The 22,915-nt window shown below is 42.4% G+C and overlaps 1 protein-coding gene across 5 annotated transcripts in view; it reads left to right on the top strand.

Moving 5' to 3' along the window:
• Positions 1-22,915, top strand: part of csk (C-terminal Src kinase) — a 156,860-nt gene that overhangs the window by 97,953 nt on the left and 35,992 nt on the right. For 4 of the 5 annotated variants that reach the window (XM_038784100.1, XM_038784101.1, XM_038784102.1 and 1 more), the window contains 4 exons: positions 8,625-8,712; positions 13,266-13,379; positions 14,215-14,327; positions 18,841-19,060. In XM_038784100.1, coding sequence (XP_038640028.1) covers positions 8,683-8,712; positions 13,266-13,379; positions 14,215-14,327; positions 18,841-19,060 — 477 coding nt within the window. In that variant the 5' untranslated portion in view covers positions 8,625-8,682. Of the gene's footprint in view, positions 1-5,964; positions 6,033-8,624; positions 8,713-13,265; positions 13,380-14,214; positions 14,328-18,840; positions 19,061-22,915 lie in introns of those variants that run through there. The other variant, XM_038784099.1, reaches the window with a different exon arrangement.

Below are 22,915 nucleotides of genomic sequence, written 5' to 3'. Positions count from 1 at the left end.
ACTGCACACATTAAACAGTTATGGGATCGAAATGTCAGCATTTAATTTTGTTTAGTATATGCAGCTGTTGAAAAATTAAAGTTTCCAAGTAAATATTGTCATCCAGCTGACCTTTGCCCCTCAAAATTTGGCTTGAGAGGACTTTTAAATTCCTATTACATATTTTGTGTGATCTTACATGTTTTTCGTGTGCATGCAGGATTTTGTCACAGTGGAATAATGGGTGGGAATGAAGGGAGTTTCTCAAAATGGAGAACTGTGACCAATGGTGTTCCACAGGGATCCGTGCTGGGACCGCTGTTGTTTGTGATATACATAAATGATCTGGAGGAAGGTATAGGTGGTCTGATTAGCAAGTTTGCAGATGACACTAAGATTGGTGGAGTGGCAGATAGTGAAGGGAGTGTCAGAGAATACAGCAGAATGTAGATAGATTGGAGAGTTGGGCGGAGAAATGGCAGATGGAGTTCAATCCGGGCAAATGCGAGGTGATGCATTTTGGCAGATCCAATTCAAGAGCGGACTATACGGTAAATGAAAAAGCCTGGGGAAAATTGATGTACAGAGAGATCTGGGTGTTCAGGTCCATTGTACCCTGAAGGTGGCTGCGCAGGTCGATAGAGTGGTCAAGAAGGCATAGGGCATGCTTTCCTTCATCGGAAGGGGTATTGAGTACAAAAGTTGGCAGGTCATGTTACAGTTGTATAAGACTTTGGTTCGGCCACATTTGGAATACTGCATACAGTTGTGGTCGCTACATTACCAGAAGGATGTGGATGCTTTGGAGAGGGTGCAGAGGAGGTTCACAAGGATGTTGCCTGGTCTGGAGGTCGCTAGCTATGAAGAAAGGTTGAGTAGATTAGGATTGTTTTCATGGGAAAGACCGAGGTTGAGGGGGGACCTCATTGAGGTCTACAAAATCATGAAAGGTATAGATAGGGTGGATAGCAAGAGGCTTTTTCCCAGAGTGGGGGACTCGATTACTAGGTGTCACGAGTTCAAGGTGAGAGGGGGAAAGTTTAAGGGAGATGTGCGTAGAAAGTTCTTTACGCAGAGGGTGGTGGGTGTCTGGAACGCATTTCCGGCGGAGGTGGTAGAGGCGGGTACGTTAGCGTCATTTACGATGTATCTAGACAGATACATGAATGGGCAGGGAGCAGAGGGATACAGATCCTCAGAAAATAGGCGACAGGTTTAGATAGAGGATCTGGATCGGCGCAGGCTTGGAGGGCCGAAGGGCCTGTTCCTGTGATGTAATTTTTCTTTGTGCTTTGTCTTTCTTTGAGGGTGGAGGAAAGTGGATATATTCATTCCACCCATATTTTACCGAGGCAATTCCAAGCTGCTGTGTTTTCACAAGAAGGGTGCCTCTCTGTATTCCGGACTATGCCTAACACTAGCCTGCTTTCTGGTTTATTTAGTTTTTATTATTGATGTCTGCAAAGTGGGTTCCCAGCTGTGTAGAAACCTAAAGCCTCCTTCAAGGGCATGGAAAGGAATATCCAGTTTACAGTTTCCCCTCAAGTTGTGCACTGGTGATGGGGAGGTGGGGCACGAGGATGATATTTTTCATCTATTCATCCTGTTGATATTCACAGATATTATATACAAATTTCATGTTGAGTTTAATTGGAGTGTGTCAAAAACTGAGCATTCATGGCTGAGGGGGGTTAAACCACGCACAGTGTTATTGCATTCACCAGATGGTGGCACTTCATCAGTGTATTAATAAACTGCATTAATGAACTTTAAATACTTGATCTGTAATCCACTTGTTTAACACTTCACGGAAATAGCTTATCACTGCTTTCACCGTTTGAATGAAAGCACAGTTTTTATTTTCTGTCTTGTAAAATGTGTTTAACATTTTTGAATTTTTCATAATTTTTGGAATAGCGCACACTTTGAATCGTAAATAGCTAGTTTCTGGTACGTCTGTACAAATGTGTGCAATATTTTTCTGAATGCAAAGTCTGTTCCAGAAAATGGCTGCATATCATTATTTGTAACCATTTCACTGTCGAATGATTGTCAGGATTCCTGCAGCCTTGTGGTGTGCAAGCACCATTTGGGAATGGGATTTTCTCTCTTGTACAGAAGAAGCGTGGAAATGCTCTCCTTGAAATGTTCTCTCTCTAAGCATGGTTGAGATTCAGGACTGGAGTTATAAAGTGCTGAATTTCCCTCCTACCTTCTCTTTGAGGGGCAGAGATGTCGGGGGCGGGGAGGTGGGGGAAGACTTGGGAATGGAGGGGTTGGGTCGTTGTGGGGAAAGGTGGCGATGGGTGCTAAAACAATATAGGAGATAAATTGATATTATAGATCCAGGTAGAATGACAACCTCAGATTTTCTTGGCTACTCCGCAGTATAATCCAGGAAATGGAATGCATACCCAGCGAACAAGCAGAAATGTAGAAGCTGGAGTTGGGTTCAAAGCCTAGATGGGGGGTTAATTATTAACACCAATAGAATGCATTCTTCCCTTCTCATCCCCTCTTATTCTCCCCTCATCTTCACTTCTTCCTCCATTATCATTATCCTAATAAATGTATTTATTGCTCAGTTGGCTGGACAGATGGTTTGTGATGCAGAGCAAGGCCAACAGCATGGGTTCAATTCCCATACCGGCTGAGGTTACTGACAAAAGCTTTGTCTTCTCGACTGCGCTCCTTGCCTGAAGTGTGGTGATCCTTCGGTTAAATCACTACCAGTCAGCCCTCTCCCTTAAAGGGGCGAGCAGTCTATGATCATCTGGGGCTACAATGACTTTTTAATATATTCTATGCCTTCAATAACCCTCTATTCTATTATTTAATTCTTGTATATCAAGTTGTTTTTTTTTCCCAGCGAAGATTTATTAGCACAATATTGTTAGTGTTCAGTGACTTACCAAATCTCTACTAAATGGAGCTTGAACTGTTGGAGCTACTATGGGAGCTGTGGCAAATTGTTAAAGGGGTTGGACATAACATGAAACTGAGCAAACTTACTAGAATCAAATTTCTGTCAGAGGGAGGGACGGAAGGATATCGGGCAGGTGCGTTTTGAAAGAGAATTGGTTACCTTTATTGGAAGCAATTTTTGCTGAAGAGCTGACTGCCCCTCTCTGCACATCTTTCACTCTACACTTTCTTGCAGATGCCTTAAAAAAAACACTTAAAATTGCCCATGAGGAGGTGGCGGTGGGCTGCCTTCTTGAACTGCTGCAGCCCCTGAGGTGTAGGTACACCCACCGTGTTGTTAGGGAGCGAGATCCAGAATTTTGATCCAGCGACAGTGAAGGGATTGCACTCTATTTCCAAGTCAAGGTGGTGAGTGATTTGGAGGGGAACATCCAAGTGGTGGTGTGGTTGTGGGTTTGGAAAGTGCAGGCCCAAGGAGCATCTCCACATTTATCAAATGTGCCAGGTAGTTTATAATAATCTTTATTGTCACAAGTAGGCGTACGTAACACTGCAATAAAGTTACTGTGAAAGCCCCTAGTCGCCACATTCCGGCGCCTGTTCAGGTACACGGAAGGAAAATTCAGAAGGTACAAATGACCTTTTATTAAATTTTAGAGTACCCAATTAATTTCTTCCAATTAAGGGGCAATTTAGCGTGACCAATTCATCTACCCTGCACATCTTTTTGGATTGTGGGGGTGAAACCCACGCAGAGGAAGAATGTGCAAACTCCACACAGACAGTGACCCAGGGCTGGGATCGAACCCGGGACCTCAGCGCCGTGAGGCAGCAGTGCTAACCACTGCGCCAACATGCTGCCCTATGTCCAAATTACCTACCAACATGTCTTTTGGGACTTGTGGGAGGAAACCAGAGCACCCGGAGGACACCCATGCAGATACGAGGAGAAGATGCAGACTCCACACGGACAGTGACCCAAGCCGGGAAGCGAACATGGGACTCTGGCGCTCTGAAGCAACAATGCTAACCCTTCTCCGGATTAGCTTCTGAGTTCATTTCTTGCATTTCCTCCTATTTAGTTTTAAAGATTCCTCGTTCCTTTGAACAAGGTATCCAACTCCTTTGGACAAGATCTAAAGTTAAAGGAAACATAGAAGCTTTTGTGTTTGTGCTTTGCTGTTAAAGGCAAGGAAGCTCAATACTTGAAAGTTCGGACAACCTTTGATTGCAATTTGCACTGCCTCTATTGTTTTGGATGTAGCACAGTCGCATGCACAGTAAATTTCTGTCCCTTTGTCTTAACAGTTTATCCTTTTCTCCCTCGGGAAAGCTTACTGTGTTGCACTGCTGAGTTTTTTTCCTTCCTGGATATTTTAGTGGTCCTAGGTTGCAGGTTTGTGGGCAGTCTAGCGACTCCCACAAGGAAGTGGTTTTAGTTTATTCAGTGTCTTTTACTGTAGGACCTCTATCAGCAAAGAATGAATAAAGATTGCATTGGCATACTGCTTTTCACAACAAGACCATTCAAAGTGCTTTCTAGCTATTAAAAGTATTTTTGAGGTGTAGTCACTGTTGTAATGTGAGAAAGTGATTGGAGTCTGTCGCTGGTCCATATAGGGCCCAAAGCTAAGTGTGCCCATACTCTCTGCAACTGGATTCTCATGTGGACTTCAAAAGTAAAATCTACTTGTCATCTTCCAATTAAACCCGAGCATCAAGAGCATTCTTTCAAACTGAGTTCAGGAATTCTCTTTAGGTTGCCAAGCATTTTAAATTGTGAGATTTGTAACTTTTAATCTGTAACAATTGCTTTTCCGCAGCAACACAAATGATCACGATAATGATAAATACCAGAAAAGTTCTGTCAGACTACCTGTTTTTTCTGAGTTGGATTTTCTTTTTAAATAAATTTCCCCCCCCCCCCCAATTAAGTGCCAATTTAGCCTGTCCAATCCACCTACCCTGCATACCTTTGGGTTATAGGGGTGAGGGGAGAATGTCCACACAGACAGTGACCCGGGGCCAGGATCGAACCTGGGTCCTCAGCTCCAAACCAGGGTCCTTGGCACCGTGAGACATTTGAGTCGAATTTCTATCTGATCTTGTTGTCACTCGTTTCAGGAAAAAGTGCTTTCCTGGTCTACCTTCTGAATTCTATTTTGGCCATGAGCAAATGTCCTGTGTGACTTGAAGTTCAAATCCCCATTAATGGGTGGTGCAGTGGTTAGCACTGCTGCCTCACAGCACCAGGGACAGGGTTCTCCTCTGGGTGACTGTATGTGTGGAGTTTGCACTTTCTCGACGTGTCTGAGAGTTTCCTCCGGGTGCTCCGGTTTCCTCCCACAGTCCAAAGATGTGCAGGTTAGGTGAATTGGCCACGCCAAATTACCCCTTGGTGTCTTAAGATGTGTAGGTTAGATGGGGTTATGGGGGTAGGATGAAGGAGTGGCCTGGGTGGGGAGCTCTTTCAGAGGGTCAGTGCAGACTCAATGGGCTGAATGGCGGCCTCCTGCATGGTAGGAATTCTATGGAAATCAATGGATTGGATTTTAAATGATTTTTAATCCAATGAGAGCTTGATTTCATTTCTTGAATCAATAGTTTTCCCATATTGGTTTCATACTTTGGCACTTGGAGCGGCTGGGGGGGGGGGACGACAAAGCTTCTGTGTTTATACAATTTTCCACTCTAAAAGGCTAATGCTATTTCCTATAATATAGAGGATTTGACGTGACCAGTCTCGCTGGGCACATTGTAAAAATGATCTGTGTGGTAGTGAATAAAATTGGTTACAAACATTCTCTAATGCAGATGTGAATCTTTCCTCAAATCAGAACAGGCAGTCCAGGTATAAAAGAATATTGAGATTCTTACCGTGAAGGTAGACTTTAAGCTGGTCAGGGAGGCAGCATTATTGGTTTGCGATGTCACAATTGCATTTGTAAATGTAATAGAAGGGGAGATGAGTTTCACAACCTGGCAACTAGCGTACAGAACTTTACATTAATCAATGTAAAATTCCACCAAGTTGGTCTATGTTTGTGTGGCTGGGATACGAGAATTATTTCAACCATGTTAATTCAAGAGTTGACATTCGGATGCTGCTTTCCTGTCATCAGAAAAAAGCAAGTGCCGATGTGTTACATTTTCACTTGGGCGGGGGGGGGAGGTGCAAAACTAGAGGTTATCAACTTAATGTCAGAAAATGATCGAATAGAGAATTCAGAAGTAACTTGAGATGAGAATGTGGAACTCACTATCACAGGGAGTAGTACCTGAGGCATATAGTATGGATGTGAGGGTCGTTGAGACTATGCAAAGGAGATTTACCAGGATGGTTCCAGGGATGTTGGATTTTTAGCTGAAAGCTTTGGTTGGCAAAGCCTGGGTTATTTTCCTTGGAGCTAAGAAGATTGAGGGGGAGATTTGTTGGAGGAATACAAGACTGGCAGTTTCAATAAGGGAGTTAAAGGAATTTTGTTCACATTAGCTGATGGTACAAGGTCTGGGGTATAAGGCTTTGGACAAAAGGTGCAACGGGGATGTGAGGAAGAACTTTGTGAAGTGAGTGGTAATAACCTGGAACTCGCTGTCACAAGGTTAGTAGAGGTGGAGGTGACCAGTGATTTCAAAAGGAAATTGGATGGGCACTTGAGGCAAATAAACTTGCAGGGCTATGGCGATAGAGCAGGGGAGGGGGACTGACTGGATGGGTTAACAGAGCGCTGGCGTGAAGTTGGTGGGTTGAATGGCCCTGTCGTGGTAACTCACCACCTGACTCCTCAAAACCTGCCAACCATCTACAAGGTACAAGTCAGGAGTGTGATGGAATACTTTCCACTTGCCTGGTTTCGTGCAGCTCCAACAACTCTCCAGGAACTGAACATCATTCAGAACAAAGCTGCCTGCATGAATGGCACCCCATCAACAAACATTAACCCCTTTCACCAGCAACACAGTGGCAGCAGTGTGTGCCCTACAAGATGTACTGCAGAAACTCCCCAAGGCTCCTGAGACAGCACCTTCCAAACCCACAACTGCTACCATCTAGAAGGAGAGGGTAGCAGACACAGAGGAACACCACCATCTGGAATTTCCCTTCCAGGCCACACACCATCCTGACTTGGAAATATATCACCGTTCCTTCATTGTTGCTGGGTCCAAATCCTGTGGCCATCTCACAGCACTGAGTGTATCTACATTGCATAGACTGTAGCAATTGAAGAAGGCGGCTCAACACCACCTTCTCAAGGGCAATTCAAGATGGGCAATAAATACTGGCCTAGCCAGTGATGTCCACATCCCATGAATGAATTTTTCTCTACCGTAATAATTTCATGGCTATGTATTTTTATGGATGTTAGGTAAATAGATGCAAAGAGAATCGGGTGTTAGCCAGATGGTGCGGTCAGGAACAAAGGGGGAAAGATCGAGTGGCGCATAATTATGGGAATGGACGGGTGAGGTTAAATGATCGGTTCCTGCGCTATAATACTATGTAATCCTATGTATTTACTATCGATGTCTGTATCCACCCTTGATCGCTATGAGTTATAGTTTTAATTAAGTCTTTCTTTTCCCCTGGAACTTGGGTTCACTATTGACATTGTTCAGTATTTCCCTTTGTCAATCAGAATCTTTCCTTCACAATTCATGCTTCTTGTTCCTGCTTCACATATTTGTTCCTGCTTCCAAGACTACATCTTTGAATAGTTTTAATTATTTTACACAGTTGGGTTGATAGACCTCTGGTTCAAAATCCAGTGTCCAGGAATTCAAGGATTCAGGATTGCAGTGTCCAGGAATTCAAGGATTCAGGATTGCAGTGTCCAGGAATTCAAGGATTCAGGATTGCAGTGTCCAGGAATTCAAGTTTAATTTTCTGGACATTGTTGCTGTGTAATCCAGGAGAAACATCTTGTGTTTTAATTTAAAACCATTTTTTATGGCCAACAAAGGACTTATTGAAGTGAAGTCGCTCTTGTAATGTGTGTACAGCAAGCGCCCGCAGACAGCAGTGTGAGAATGACCAGGTATTCTGTTTTGTGACGTTGATTCAGGAATAATTATTGATCAGAATACCCAGGTATAATTCCCCTACTCTTCTTCGGAATAGTGCCAACGAGCAGGCTGGTCAGACCTTGGTTTAACGTCTCATTTATTTTTTAAAAAATGTTTCCAATTAAGGACAATTTAGCGTGACCAATTCACTTGCACTGCACATCTTTGGGTTGTGGGGGTGAGACTCACGCAGGTACGGGGAGAATGTGCAAACTCGGCACGGATAGTGACCCGGGACCAGGATCGAACCCTGGTCCTCAGCGCCGTGAGTGTTGCCCAATGTCTCATCTATAAGATGGGACCTCCAGCAGTAGAGCAGTCCCACAGTACTGTAGTGGATTATGAGCCTTAATTTTTGCATTCAAGCCCTTGAATGGGACTTGAACTAGAACCATGTGATTCAGAGGCAAGTATGCTGTCACTGAGCTATGGTAACAAAATATCGGATGTGACTTGTCAAAACTGTACCAAGACCTGTGCTTGCATCCCCATCCCAAAAACAGTTCTTGCTTCAAAGGTGATATTGAGGTTTGATTCTAACCATCAGTGACTGCACTTTGGGTCACTGCACATGCTGGTGCAAACTGTTCCAATTTGACTGAAATTTAATCTAAAATTATTATTTGTAACCACATATTTTGCTTCTGTAACTGTAGGTCTGATGGTACCAAGCAACCGTTGAACCGCCGTGAGGCTTCCCACCCACAGGAACATATGCAGCAGTGCAACATGTCACATCCGCAGGTAAATGGATGCGTTAAATGCCCTGTTAAATGCACTCGTGCTTCATTTTTTAGTAGAAAGTTTGAACATCAGGATACTGATTTGCACAGTGCATGAAGGTGGGGACGAATAATGATTTCAATCTCTTTGTAGTTGATGAGGGTACAAGTTGTCATGTGATAATTTTGGGCAGCACGGTAGCATGGTGGTTAGCATAAATGCTTCACAGCTCCAGGGTCGATTCCCGGCTGGGTCACTGTCTGTGTGGAGTCTGCACGTCCTCCCCGTGTGTGCGTGGGTTTCCTCCGGGTGCTCCGGTTTCCTCCCACAGTCCAAAGATGTGCTGGTTAGGTGGATTGGCCATGCTAAATTGCCCGTAGTGTCCTTAAAAGTAAGGTTAAGGCGGGGGGGGGTTGTTGGGTTACGGGTATAGGGTGGATACGTGGGTTTGAGTGGGGTGATCATTGCTCGGCACAACATCGAGGGCCGAAGTGCCTGTTCTGTGCTGTACTGTTCTATGTTCTATAATTTGTTTTCATAACCATATGTACAGCAAAACCCAATTGAGGAAAATATTTACTGAAGTAAATGTGGTAACGTGACCACAAAAAGGTAGTTGCAATGCGTTGATCTTAAAATTAATCTTTCTTAATATCTAAAAATAGCAAAGTTCAAAATACAGTATGGTCTCAAAAACGGGTGCAGTAAGCTAAACATCGAATAGCAGTAACAGAATACAATTAGAATTAACGGCAGGGCAGCACAGTGGCCCATTGGTTAGCTCTTGTGCCTCACGCCGCCGAGGACCCGGGCTTGATCCCAGCTCCGGGTCACTGTCCATGTGGAGTTTGCACATTCTCCCGGTGTCTGCGTGGGTTTCACCCCCACAACCCAAAGATGTGCAGGGTAGATGAACAGCCACATAAAATGTCCCCTTAATTGGGGGGGGAAAAGAGAATTGGGTACTCCAAAGAAAATTTTAAAATAGATGGCAGTTAAATACGAATGTACACCGGTAACTACAACAAATGATGTCACAGCACTTACTGATGACATCAAAAATGGATTTAAAGGCCCTGTTGCCTCACGGCACCGAGGTCCCAGGTTCGATCCCGGCTCTGGGTCACTGTCCGTGTGGAATTTGCACATTCTCCCCGTGTTTGCGTGCGTTTCGCCCCCACAACCCAAAGATGTGCAAGGTAGGTAAATCGAACACACTAAATTGCCCCTTAATTGGAAAAAAAATGAATTGGGTACTCTAAATTTATATATTTAAAATAAATGGATTTAAATAAGAAGATGCATAATCATAAGACACTATAACAAACTATTGAAAATGTTTGTGACAGACTTTAAAAATATTTTCTCATGGCCTTAACAGATTAATATGAATTAGCTGGTCCGGTATTTTTATGGGGCCGGTGTGTGTAGAGAGCAGTATAACACGAGAAGTCTTTACCATCCTCAAAATTGCAACCAAGTTAGTTGCAAAGTGGCTTATCAGTACAGGAAGTTTAGAATGTTTAGCGTATTATCCTTAAACTTTGCAGTTTTATGTTGTTAATGGGATCATGGGAAGACTCGAATGACATTAGTGTTTGCATTGGGTTCTAAAAGCTCTCTTCCTGCTCTTTTTTTTTAATTCACCAATTCATGTGAATGAACTGGGAAGTGGGGGTGTAGAGTGTAGAGCAAAGTTATAGGCAATTTCAGACAATAGCACCGGTGATGGATTTTTCCAAATACATTGTTTGTGGCTGGATCTTCTGTAGCTTTGTTCCTGTTGAATGCAACTCTAAGTTTCTTTATTCCCAACTCTCATTTGCACATCTTTGTTGCCTCATTGTGCTCAATGCAGTGACATGCTCAGTGGCAGTATCCATGAAGCTAGGTAGCTTTGAACTCCAAGCTCCAGCTGGTAATGAAGCTCCAGTTTGTTTTTACATAGGTTTTCCATAAAGCATTAAGTTATAGAAATTTGCCTGTGCAGTGTTATGGCGATTCTTGGGTGTCCCGCTGTTAACTTTTAGCAACAGGAATATTTGTCTGGGCATGCTCACCAATAGGCTATCGTGTTTGATGTTTTTATGTATCTATGGTCATGCATTTGTTAAACTCCAGTGTGTTTGAAGGGCAGCACAGTGGCGCGTGGTTAGCCCTGCTGTCTCACAGCGCCGAGATCCCAGGTTCGATCCCGGCACTGGGTCACTGTCTGTGTGGAGTTTGCACATTCTCCCCGTGTCTGCGTGGGTTTCGCCCCCACAACCCAAAGATGTGCAGGGTAGGTGGATTGGCCACGCTAAATTGTCCCCTTAATTAGAAAAAAATAATTGGGTACTCTAAATTTATTTTTTTTTAAACTCCAGTGTGTTTTGGCCTTTATGTTGTTTGAAAATTGTACTTTGAAAACTGTGAACCTTTTTTTGGATTAACTGTTCAAGTATATTGGAAGGTGAAACAAAGCAAAGGGAAAGTTGGAAAAATATTTGAAGGCAAAAAAATATGTGTTGAATGTTAGTGGAGATCAAGGCAAGAAGGGCACACATTCTTAGTGTTTAATGCTTATTTAACTGTTTATCTCCTACTAACTTCAGTTGAACCATGGAAGACCAATGGGCCATTTTTGTAATTGTGGGGGGGGGGGAAAAGTTTGCACGGAATCATATAGAATATTAGAACTTACAGTGCAGAAGGAGGCCATTCAGCCCATCGAGTCTGCACCGGCCCTTGGAAAGAGCACCCCACCCAAGCCCAACCTTCACCCTATCCCAGTAAACCCACCCAACCTTTTGGACCCTAAGGGCAATTTAGCGTGGCCAGTCCACCTAACCTGCACATCTTTGGACTGTGGGAGGAAACCGGAGCACCCGGACGAAACTCACGCAGACACGGAGAGAAAAGTGCAAACTCCGCACAGACAGTGACACAAGCCGGGAATCGAACCTGGGACCCTGGAGCGGTGACGCAATTGTGCTAACCACTGTGCTGCTGTGCCCCCCCTATACAATATTATAATTTGGACTCTGAACAAATTGGTGTGCATTGGATGTTATGTGAAAAAATTAAGCAACACCAGAGGGGGGGGGGGGGGGGGATGCATCCTGTGTTTTAAATGGCATGAAACAGATAACGGAGTTCAAATGTTTTGATGCGTTACCACGAGTTGTTTTTCAATTTGAATGCTGATAAAAATTCAGATTCTCTCAAAAATGTTTGATCATCTTGTCAGTAATACTGTTGCTGCTTTAGTTAGTCCTACCAGGAGATCTGCTATCATGGTATGTCTCGCTCGCCTGTCTTGCTCAATCCTCAACCTGTGGCTTGTCTGCAACCGCTGTGTTGACATCAGCCAACTATGTCTAGTTCGACCTTTCTATTGTACTGCACGTCTAAAGATCTGTCATTTTTCAGCTCTGATCGAATGGCCAAAATGCAGGCATTTTTGTAATGGATGCCAATTTTCATTGGACACCCCTTCATTTCAAACACCCCTTCATTTGTCTTGTAGTCTGCATATGGAACTTTAAATATACATTTCATTCTATTTCTCTCTCTCTCTCTCTCTCTCTCCCCCAGCCCCCCCAAAATCTGTATTTGTTTTCCAGATTTCAGAGGCATGCAGGAAAGTGGATAAAAAGTAGTAATACTGAGATGTCTTAATTTCCATATCATTATTGCAATAGTGATGCCCATTATAGAGCGAGTTGAATGTAAGAGCATTCAAGGGCTACTGTGCAACACGATCACAAAGCTCCGTATGGACTCGTCATACAAAATGGGTTGAATGTGGATTAGATATCGTCTTTTTGTGTTCTGGATTATCAATTTATGTTGTATAGCCATTTCTGCTTTTTCCTATACCTGCATCTACTGTTTGTTATCTTTCTACTCCCCTGCCCACCCTCAGCGCAGTGCCTACATTCCTGAGTTAGCTCATGTACAAAGAATGACCATGTCATACTGTGTCACGCATTGAAGTGGCTCAACCATTTTCCAAAAAATTACAAGTGCAGATTTGGAGCTTAAATTTTGATTGTGCTGAAGGGCAAGTCAGCAAGAATTACTCCTTTTATATTGAACTGTTCAGCATTTGCAACTTTTAAACTACAGGTGGTTATGAGTATTTCATCCTGGATTCACTGAAATACATTGAAAGAATTAAATTGATTTGGACTCCTGATTTTCCAAATTTTATTTTTTGACTTGGCTTCTAATACATATTCATGAGCATGCCCTTCAATTCATTGCCCTCACGGAAACATGGGAGTAGCATGCCTAGATGCAATCTGATTGTGTCAAGTTACATTTTCAAAGTGGCGCGGCCAAATTACATTAACTGTTGTAACTATTGTGGAAATCATGATTGGTGAAGTTCACCGTCCTGCAGTTCGATGTCTTGCACAATTAATAATGGCAAGGAAAATCATTTTGCCATATCCAGGATTGATACACGAGTTTATTATATGTTTTTAAAATAACCTTTGTTGTTGAAGTAGATTTATTTGTACATTTTATAGAGAAATCTGAAGTACTAAAATCCTAGACTTTATGATCACTGCCCCATTCTCTTGCAGACGATATGGGCATCAGGCACAGAATGTATAGCCAAATACAATTTCAGTGGCAGCGCAGAACAAGACCTTCCCTTTAACAAAGGCGATGTTCTCACTATTGTTTCAGTCACTAAGGTAAAAATATTTATCATTGTTCCCTAAATGGAAGCTAAATGGAACTCCATTCTTAAATAAGATTTGTTCGTCTGCTAAGCTGTTTTTGTAATCTAGGAAGTTTCTTTACGTTTATTGAAAAGCCACAATTGCGCTTACATTGAACAATGAACTGTGGCAGAAGAGTATCTGCTTGGTTAACTGCCACATTCATGTTGCACTTCATGAAGCGTCTCCTTCCACAAAGGATATACGGGAAAGGAAAGAAAAAAAATCGAAGGAGCAGCTGAGCAAGCGCATTGTGCATGATTTATCATCCGAAACCATTTCTAAGGATTTGGTTAACATACAGCAGTCATCTCCAGGTTCTTCAATTGAAATGAAATGAAAATCGCTTATTGTCACGAGTAGGCTTCAATGAAGTTACTGTGAAAAGCCCCTAGTCGCCACATTCCGGCGCCTGTCCGGGGAGGCTGGTACGGGAATCGAACCGTGCTGCTGGCCTGCTTGGTCTGCTTTAAAAGCCAGCGATTTAGCCTTGTGAGCTAAACCAGCCCCTTTTAACAAAAAATGAATTAATTGTCCTGCTATATAGCACTTTGGTTTTGAACACATCACTACTGTAGATCCTGAGTTGATTATACCAATATATGCATCACTTTATTAAATGGGTCCGCTCCTTTCTTTGTAATATATTAACTTATTTGTTTCCGGTATTATTCCAAAATGTTTGTGATATAATGTTCTAAGAGAAGTTAATTATATTAATTTGCCAAAAATTGCACCTTTTTATTCACTTTGTGCTCGTCACAGAGCACCGCTGGTTCTTTTTCCAATTCTGCTTTGCCGTTTTTAGGATCCAAACTGGTACAAAGCAAAGAGCAAAATTGGCAAAGAAGGTATCATCCCTGCAAACTATGTTCAGAAGAGAGAAGGAGTCAAATCTGGTGCAAAACTTAGCCTTATGCCGTAAGTCGTTGATTTGTTGTTTAAAAATGCTGATCGTTGGAAACAAAAATGCAATTAATATGAAACTGACACCATTTATCATTCCTGTTATTTACCACCAAAATGTTTGACAAAGAAGCAAGGAGTGAATTCTCACCAAATATTACTGGAAATATTTAAATATGCAATCGTCTTAATTCAGGAGCTTCCGGTGGCCTGATAGAGTGTGCTTGAATCAGCCAATTGATTAGACTGAAACTGTCAAACTCAATTCATGTGGTGGGGCCTGATGCAGGCCACATTTTCAAAAGGTTATTTTGACACAGTGCAGTAAGAATTGATATGGATTTTGTCCGGGTGTAAAACAGGCACAATACATACTGATTTCTCGGTATGCATTGCAGTATATTGCCAAACTTATGCTGCTGAATCTTGCACAGGAAACGACATGGCATTGATGCAGAAAGCATGGTGCCACTGTACTTGCAATGAGGCTAACTTACACGGCAGAGAGCAAGGGATGCAATTTCTCTCTGCTTTGTGTTTGTTGATCGACAGCTGCAACTTTCCTACCAATTTAGTGTTTGGCTGGCTTCACCATTCCAATCTTTCACACACTTTGCAGTTCTCGGTTATTATCAGCTTATTAACTACAGTGGAAATGAGAACAGCCTAGTGTGTAGAAAAATAAACAGCCATTGCCACAGTTTCTAGTGCACCTTACTTTGATTAATTACTTTTAATTATTCTGCCGAGGTTGTCTTCGAAGGACTGAAACTTAACATTGTGTGACGTTAAGTGTTTTTGAAATAGTGGGTTAGATTCACCTCTTTATACATTCTCCCCGTGCCTGCGTGGGTCTCACCCCCACAACTCAAAAATATGTGCAGGTGAATTGGCCACGCTAAATTGCCCCTTAATTGGGAAAACAAGAATTGGGTACTCTAAATTTATTTTAAAATAGATTCACCCCTTAATGGCCATTTAGTCTTGTTTCGGGAATAAGGCAGAATGGTTCACTCCTAAACAAGGCTGAAGAAGGAATGTCGACGGGGAAAGATGGTTTGAGATGTGTCTAGGGAAAATTGGTTAAGCGTGTGGTTCAGTGAGTATTGATAATGTAGTCCAGGCCATCCATCTATTATTCTCCCTTTGTCAGAAGGACAGCCAGAATTGATTTTGGGGATGGGCCGCTATTGTTTTCATTCAGCTAGCTTTTAAAAGACCGAATTGTGCCATTAAGCTGATAAATATACCATAAAACTAATTACTAGGCTGCGGGGCCAGATCCTTTCTGTTGTAATAGCTACTCTGAGTGAGATGTTGCAATTGATTTTTCTGGCTTTTGCCCAGCACAGACTGCAATTTGAAGGGGAAACATTATATCTTTTGCTTGCTCTGTGTGCTAGGTTTTAATGATTAAATTTCAGATCCATGGGCTCTGTATGTAATGTGACACCGTATTCAAAAGATCTTCCATGAACACTCTTGCTTTTGTGAATGATTTGTGAGCAGTGTGATATAAAAGCTTAAGTATACTTCCATTTTGGAGAGGAAAGATTGGCTAACTGAACTCTGAAACATTTAATGCCATTCAATTTCTAAAATGCAAATCTCATCTCAAGTCAGTTACTGTTTTACATGGGAGTGCTTTTAGAATGTCACTTTCATGAAAGGGAACTTCTGCCCGGGATCTTCTTGATGAAGGGACACGCCTCACCTAAATTTAAAGCTACATTCCTAACTAAGCTAAAAATATGAGTTGAAAACAGCATAATATTCTTAACCAGCTTCACAAAAGGCATTTGCTTTTGGTGTATGTGCATAATTAAGTAATTCCTTACATTCTCTGCATGAGTGACATTATCTGCAAATTACGATAGTTGCAGCATAACTTCAGTTTTAGCTCGCTTACTAATGCACAGAATTATTTTCCCTGCCTCCAATTCCCAACCCGAAGGATTGAATATATCAAATAAACATGTCATTAATTATCATCCGATACTGATATCTCAAACTATAGTAGATGTGTAAATACCAAGCTTCAGATGGCAATTTGGGAGGGTGGGGGGCACTACCAGCTTCCCTGAACAGGCGCCGGAATGTGGCGACTAGGGGCTTTTCACAGCAACTTCATTTGAAGCCTACTTGTGACAATAAACGGTTTTCATTTCATTTGGAATGTTTAACTGAAGGAAATAATGGTTCATTCAAGCCTAGATATTGGGAAAGGAGTTTGACAACACAGTTAATGGAGACATCGTACTAGATGGTCAAGAGGAGGTGGACTTAGATGTTGTCCATTAAGATCTTCACACTGCCCCCATGTGTGGGAATGATGTTGCTGGGGAACAATTGGTAAATGGAAAACTTGTAGGGGATCGAAGTGTAATCTTTGAATTTCAAGAGTACTAATGCGGAAGTGGTCAGAGAAACCAATGCTTGATGTTGAGAGTAAGTCTAGGCAGATTGCTGGTTGATTGTGTACAGGGATGAGGAAGGAAATGGCCTCACAGCCAAGGTCATAGTTCAAAAACACATTTTAAAAATGTGTTTGGGGCTGTTTTGCTGTTTGTCGCAGGGATGGAAGCCAGGTTGGGGAGATTTAAACATTGAGTTGAGGGAAACACTGGTACCATTTTGGCAAACCCCAGTGCTTTAAGGGGCTCTGGAGACGATTGGAAGATGCAATGATAATGTGCAAGGATTGGTGAATTGAAGATGTTTAATTTTAAAGGAGGGGAAAGATGGTGGTTTTGAAAGGGAGGAGACTGTACCTGTGAGGGAACCATTTCCATTTTGTGAGAGTCCTTCCTGTTTATTTCCATTGCCATTTCTTTTTTATTATTTTGGTCCGTGGACCCATAATCAGGATGTGCCTTCAAGCTGAAGATTTAAAGTCAAAACAGCCTGCTTTCCAGGACACCGTGTTCCCTGGATTTGCATTTTGCAAAGAAGAAGCCAGACTCTTCATCACCAAGTGGATCTTGGGAGCCACCTTTGGAGGGTGTCGGTTCGATTGGTTAACTGACAACCGGTGGGCTGGACAGGGACAGTGTTCTGCCTGACAACAGTCCGTGATTGGTTCCTGTGTGATGCTTTCTGAGAGCACTTGGCAGAGATGTTTAGATCTTGGATAATAGATAGTCAATTATATTTTCTGTTATTTAGAATTCTGTATATATTAAAAGGTTACTTGTGTTTTAAAGTTACAAACTTGGTGACTGTAGTTTATTGGGCTCAATCAAGGAACTTGGGTATTTTAAATAAAAATCTAATTTCATCTGTGTTGCGAGTCCAGGTCAGCTGGGGACGGGAATTTACCGCGAGCTAGCCCATTATGTCGTGACATTGTCAAGTAGCATGATGACGAGGAATGAAAGTTGGGCTTTTGGCTTGTAGAAGGATGGGGAAAGACAAAGAGGAATCGGATACATATTTTATAGTTTATTCTTTAAACACCAACTTGCTGCATATATCATCAGACTTCAGATGAAGCGATATTGTTCTACAGCAATTTAAATTTATATAATTTATTTAACGCCGTAAAAGATCCAAGGCACTTAATAGGAGTGATGAATAGAAAACACCAAAGAAATAACTTCTGAGGTGCTGTAAAGTTTAGGTTACTGCAGACTCCTCAATTAGGCTTGGCACCTTGGTGCAATTCATTTTTAATTTAATTCAAAATGGGTGGCAGGGTGGCACAGTGGTTAGCAATGCCACCTCAAGGCACCGAGGATCCGGGTTCGTTCCTGGCACCGGGTCACTGTCCGTGGGAGCTTGCACATTCTCCCCGTGCCTGCGTGGGTTTCACCTCCGCAACCCAAAAAGATGCGCAGGGTAGACAGATTGGCCACGCTAAATTGCCCTTGATTAGAAAAAAAAATGAATTGGGTACTTTTTTTAAAATAAAAAAATTTTAATTTAAAAAATAAGTGCACTCTTTGGCAAATCTTTATGAAATCATAGAAAATGTCATTGTAGATGTAGCTTGACTGTCTCATAACATATTGCAAAATTGCAGCAACAACTTGTATCAAAAAAGTCATCCCATATTTTGCTACTTGTGAAATATATGACAACAGTGAATGAGCATAATAAAACTGAATCTTATTTAAGTTACAGAAGTTGGGAATTTATTAAATATTGTATTTCACTTTAGTAATTAACTTGTGAAATGGAAAAGAAATAGAATAGTTATTGCTTGTCCACTCCCAGGTTTAAGTATCCTCTATGGTTGTTGTACATGCTATGTTGGAACAAGTCAAATGCAGGGATGGTGTGGAGAGGCAAGAAAGGGGAGGGGCCATTTCAAAAGGCTGCATTAAACAAAAGTAATTTGTCAACTGCCATTGATTGAACATGCAAGAATAGAATCATGCAAGGATTATGTATTTTTTCCTTCTCAACCTGTGTCCAAATAGTTTGTGAAGAACATGTGGTGAGAAGACTGTGGTGAAACAGTTTTGATTGTTTGCTGCCTGTCACCTGCTCTATTTCATTATTGTTTTTTTGATTTATGTTATTGCAGCTGGTTTCACGGAAAAATTACTCGCGAGCAAGCAGAGCGGCTACTGTACCCTCCTGAAGACGGTTTATATTTGGTACGAGAAAGTACCAACTACCCTGGGGACTACACACTGTGTGTGAGCTGTAGCGGAAAGGTGGAACATTACAGAATCATTTATTCTTCCAGCAAACTCAGCATTGATGAGGAAGCCTACTTTGACAACCTGATGCAATTAGTAGAGGTTAGCTTGATTTTAGTCATCGGACCCGAAGCGTTAGCTCTTTTCTCTCCCTACAGATGCTGCCGGACCTGCTGAGATTTTCCAGCATTTTCTCTTTGATTTTCAACAACTCTCGTCAACTTTGTTTTGAGCACCATGCTTTGTGGATCCAGTCTGCTTTTTAGAATAATATCGTTTTTAGCAGCACTCCAATATTGAAGTAATAATAATAATTGGGCAGCACGGTATCACAAGTGATTAGCACTGTAGCTTCACAGCGCCAGGGCCCCAGGTTCGATTCCCTGCTGGGTCACTATCTGTGCGGAATCTGCACGTTTTCCCCGTGTCTGCGTGGGTTTCCTTCGGGTGCTCCGGTTTCCTCCCACAGTCCAAAGACATGCAGGTTAGGTGGATTGGCCATGATAAATTGCCCTTAGTGACCAAAAAAGGTTAGGAGGGGTTATTGGGTTACGGGTATAGGGTGGAAGTGAGGGCTTAAGTGGGTCAGTGCCGACTCGATGGGCCGAATGGCCTCCTGCACGGTATGTTCTATGTTCTATAATAATCGTTTATTGTCACAAGTAGGCTTCAGTGAAGTTACTGTGTAAAGTATTGGACGTCATGGGCAATTTTTAAAAATAAGACTGTACTATGAACTATTTTGGCACCATTATAGAATTAAAATTTAAGAATTATTTGGACACGGGTAATGCAGAGGCACCTTCTAGCATGTAGTTCTATTTTTCCCAATTATTAAGAAAGTATTAAAACTTGTTCTGGACACGAGCAAGATTGGATCCACTTGTATCACCTGTTGGCCACATAGCAAAATTCGCTACTCTTAACCACTTGACTTGCAATCTGCCTCACGTTGGCAAATTTGAATATGCTTTTGGGTATAAAAAGTTGCCTCAAGGCTTTTGTATGTACATCAAAAGCCATTCTACCGCATGCACACGGGCACGTTAAAAAAATTTAGCGTTTGGCAATTTTGTTTGCGCGATGTTCTGATTACTTCATTCTGTTTGTCAAGTGTCCTGGCTCTGTATCCCACGTACAAATGTAATACTTTGGACTGAAACAACTTTCTGAATTTAAACATTCCCTGCCTTGCATTTCTGAAGTGTGAATGGCAAAATTTTCACAATATTGTCGCAAGCGGGGCATTCTGTCCATGGTGGAATTCATGCTTCAGTTGTCAGGAGGAAATGCATGTCGGACAGGCATTTTAAAAAAACTCTTCCATCTTGTGACAATGCATCTTTAGTATTTTACATCGATGAAAACTTCCCACCTGGTTTTATGAAGCTATTGCAGGTGAAGATGTGCAAGTGTGGGTCAGTTTTGGCCCAGGCGATAACTGTGATTGTTTCTCTCTCTTTAAAAAAAAAGGGGCAGCACAAGTAGATAGCACTCTGCCTTCACAGCGCCAGGCTCCTAGGTTCGATTCCCCACTGGGTCACTGTCTGTGCGGAGTCTGCACGTTCTCCCTGTGTCTGCGTGGGTTTCCTCCGGGTGTTCCGGTTTCCTCCCACAGCCCAAAGAGTAGGTGGATTGGCCATGATAAATTACCCTCGGTGACCAAAAATGTTCCAAAATACAGTAAGCATTCTCTCCATTTACCACTCCAGGAACAGCAGAACTGCCTCGTTCCAAGTTATTACCGAGTCTGCAATTGGCCAGAGATTGTATGGTAATTTAATTGATTTAAGTATGCTTTTAACTAGAGAACTAATCAGAAAGAACCCTGGACAGCCCGTTTCTTCCTCCTCCCTATAATCCACAAACAGGACTGTCCCTGTTCCACCAAACTCATTTCTATTCATTTCATTAAAGAAAAATCTATTCGTTTTGCTTCCAATTTCCATCCCTCACCTTCACATGGTCCGTCCCCTTCCCTCCCCTTCCCTTCCTTGACATTTAAATTTCCTGGGATAGACTGTCCACTAGTATCCATTACAAACCCATTGACTCCCAAGGCTACCTCGACTACAGCTCTTCACACCCAACATTCCATAAGGACTCCATCCCATTCTCCCAGTTCCTTCGCCTCAGTCGTGTCTGATCCAATTATGCCACTTTACAAAACGGTGCTGCTGACATGTCTTAGTTCATCTTTCATCGTGGTTTCCAACTCAGTGGTCAACAGGACTCTCGGCCGTGTCCAACCCATCTCCCACACCTCTGCTCTCACCCCTTCCCCTCCTTCCCAGAACCAGGATAGGGTCCCCCTTGTCCTTGCATTTCACCTCACCAACCTCTGCATTCAAAGAATCATCCTCCGCAAACTCCAGCATGATGCCACCACCAAAAACATCATCCCCTCACTCCCCGTCAGCACTTCGCAGGGACCATTTCCTTCAGGCTACCCTGGTCCACTCCTCCACCTCACCCTCTTCCTGCGCCACCTTCCCATGCAATCGCAGAGGGTGTGACACCTGCCCCATCAACTCCTCCCTCCTCACCATCCCACAGCCTAACCACTCTTATCAAGTGAGGCAGCACTTCACGTCCACATCCTTCAATCTGCTCTATTGCATTTGCTGTTCTCAATGCAGTTTACTTTGGAGAGACTAAACGCAGACTGGGTGACCGCTTTGCAGAACACCTTTGATCAGTGTTTAAAAATCAAAAGTGAGTTAGCAGATTATTCTTGGCTACAGATCAAAAAATCTTTCTGCTCTGAATGAATAAATAGCTTTCAGAACTGGTAAATGAACTAGGGATGGCATTATTTTTACTCCGGTGAACTCCAAACAGAATTAAAGGGCTGGTTCAGCACAGGGCTAAATAGCTGGCTTTTAAAGCAAACCAAGGCAGGCCAGCAGCACGGTTCAATTCTCGTACCAGCCTCCCCGAACAGGCGCCAGAATGTGGCGACTAGGAGCTTTCACAGTAACTTCATTGAAGCCCACTTGTGACAATAAGGGATTTTCATTTCATTTCTGTTTTTCAGTGACGAGCATTTGGGATAAACTGGCATTTACAATCTAGTGAGCCACAAGTGAAAACTGTGAGCAGTAGTGGATCTGTAACAATCTTCATCCAGCATGCCATAACTATTTAGAAAAGGCATTTAAATTTATAGTTTTTAAGAGATTCTTGGCTCTTGTGCACTATTATCACGACTGACAAGTTTCAGTCAACTTTCAGACCACTAGACCCTCTATCAAAAGTTCAGCAGAAACCATGAAGCAACTAAAAACTCATACACGTGGGACCAATACTCTACCCAACATGGCTCACAGCTGGCGTGACTCATCCTTTAAGTAAAACGGCTCAAATCGGTTTCACAAGCTATATCAGTGTAGTGCACCATTCTGCTCTTCCTTTTTTTAAACATACACAAGAACTCATCCTGAACGGCACTGTAGTTTTGTAATAACAGGAGAGCTGCAGTGAAAACTTAATCGCATTTCCCCAATCTGTTCAACCTCCTTCTAAAAACCAATCAGGATCAATGCAGCGCAAAAAGGAACAGAGAGTTAAAACCGCAAAGCAATTTTCACCAGAGCCACACCAATCCACTTGTCACCTTCAATTGAACCATTCGGATCATTCCGAGTGAAGGTGCACCCACCATCTTCAAACAGTGCTCTTCCAACTTTGTGCAGAAGCTGCCCGCATGTGGAACCAGAGATAATTATTACAAGGAGGAAACAATTTTAGAAGAAAATTTGATGCTGGCGGCTTAGTAACTGGTTTACATGAGGTTTTGTTCCTGCAAGAAGTGAAAGAGTGAAAGTGTTTCTTGGTCCAGGTTATTTAGAAGCCTGAAGCCCAAAGCTCAAGATAAATAAAGCAGCACTTCTTTTCAGTTGTAAAAGCCATGATGAATTTCACCACCAATACTTCCCTGGAATGGAACTTCCAGCA

The sequence above is a fragment of the Scyliorhinus canicula genome, chromosome 24 (assembly GCF_902713615.1).
Source record: "Scyliorhinus canicula chromosome 24, sScyCan1.1, whole genome shotgun sequence".
Classification (NCBI taxonomy): domain Eukaryota; kingdom Metazoa; phylum Chordata; class Chondrichthyes; order Carcharhiniformes; family Scyliorhinidae; genus Scyliorhinus; species Scyliorhinus canicula.
The sequence above is the reverse complement of the archived record's forward strand: the minus strand, read 5'-3'. Positions and strand labels throughout refer to the sequence as shown.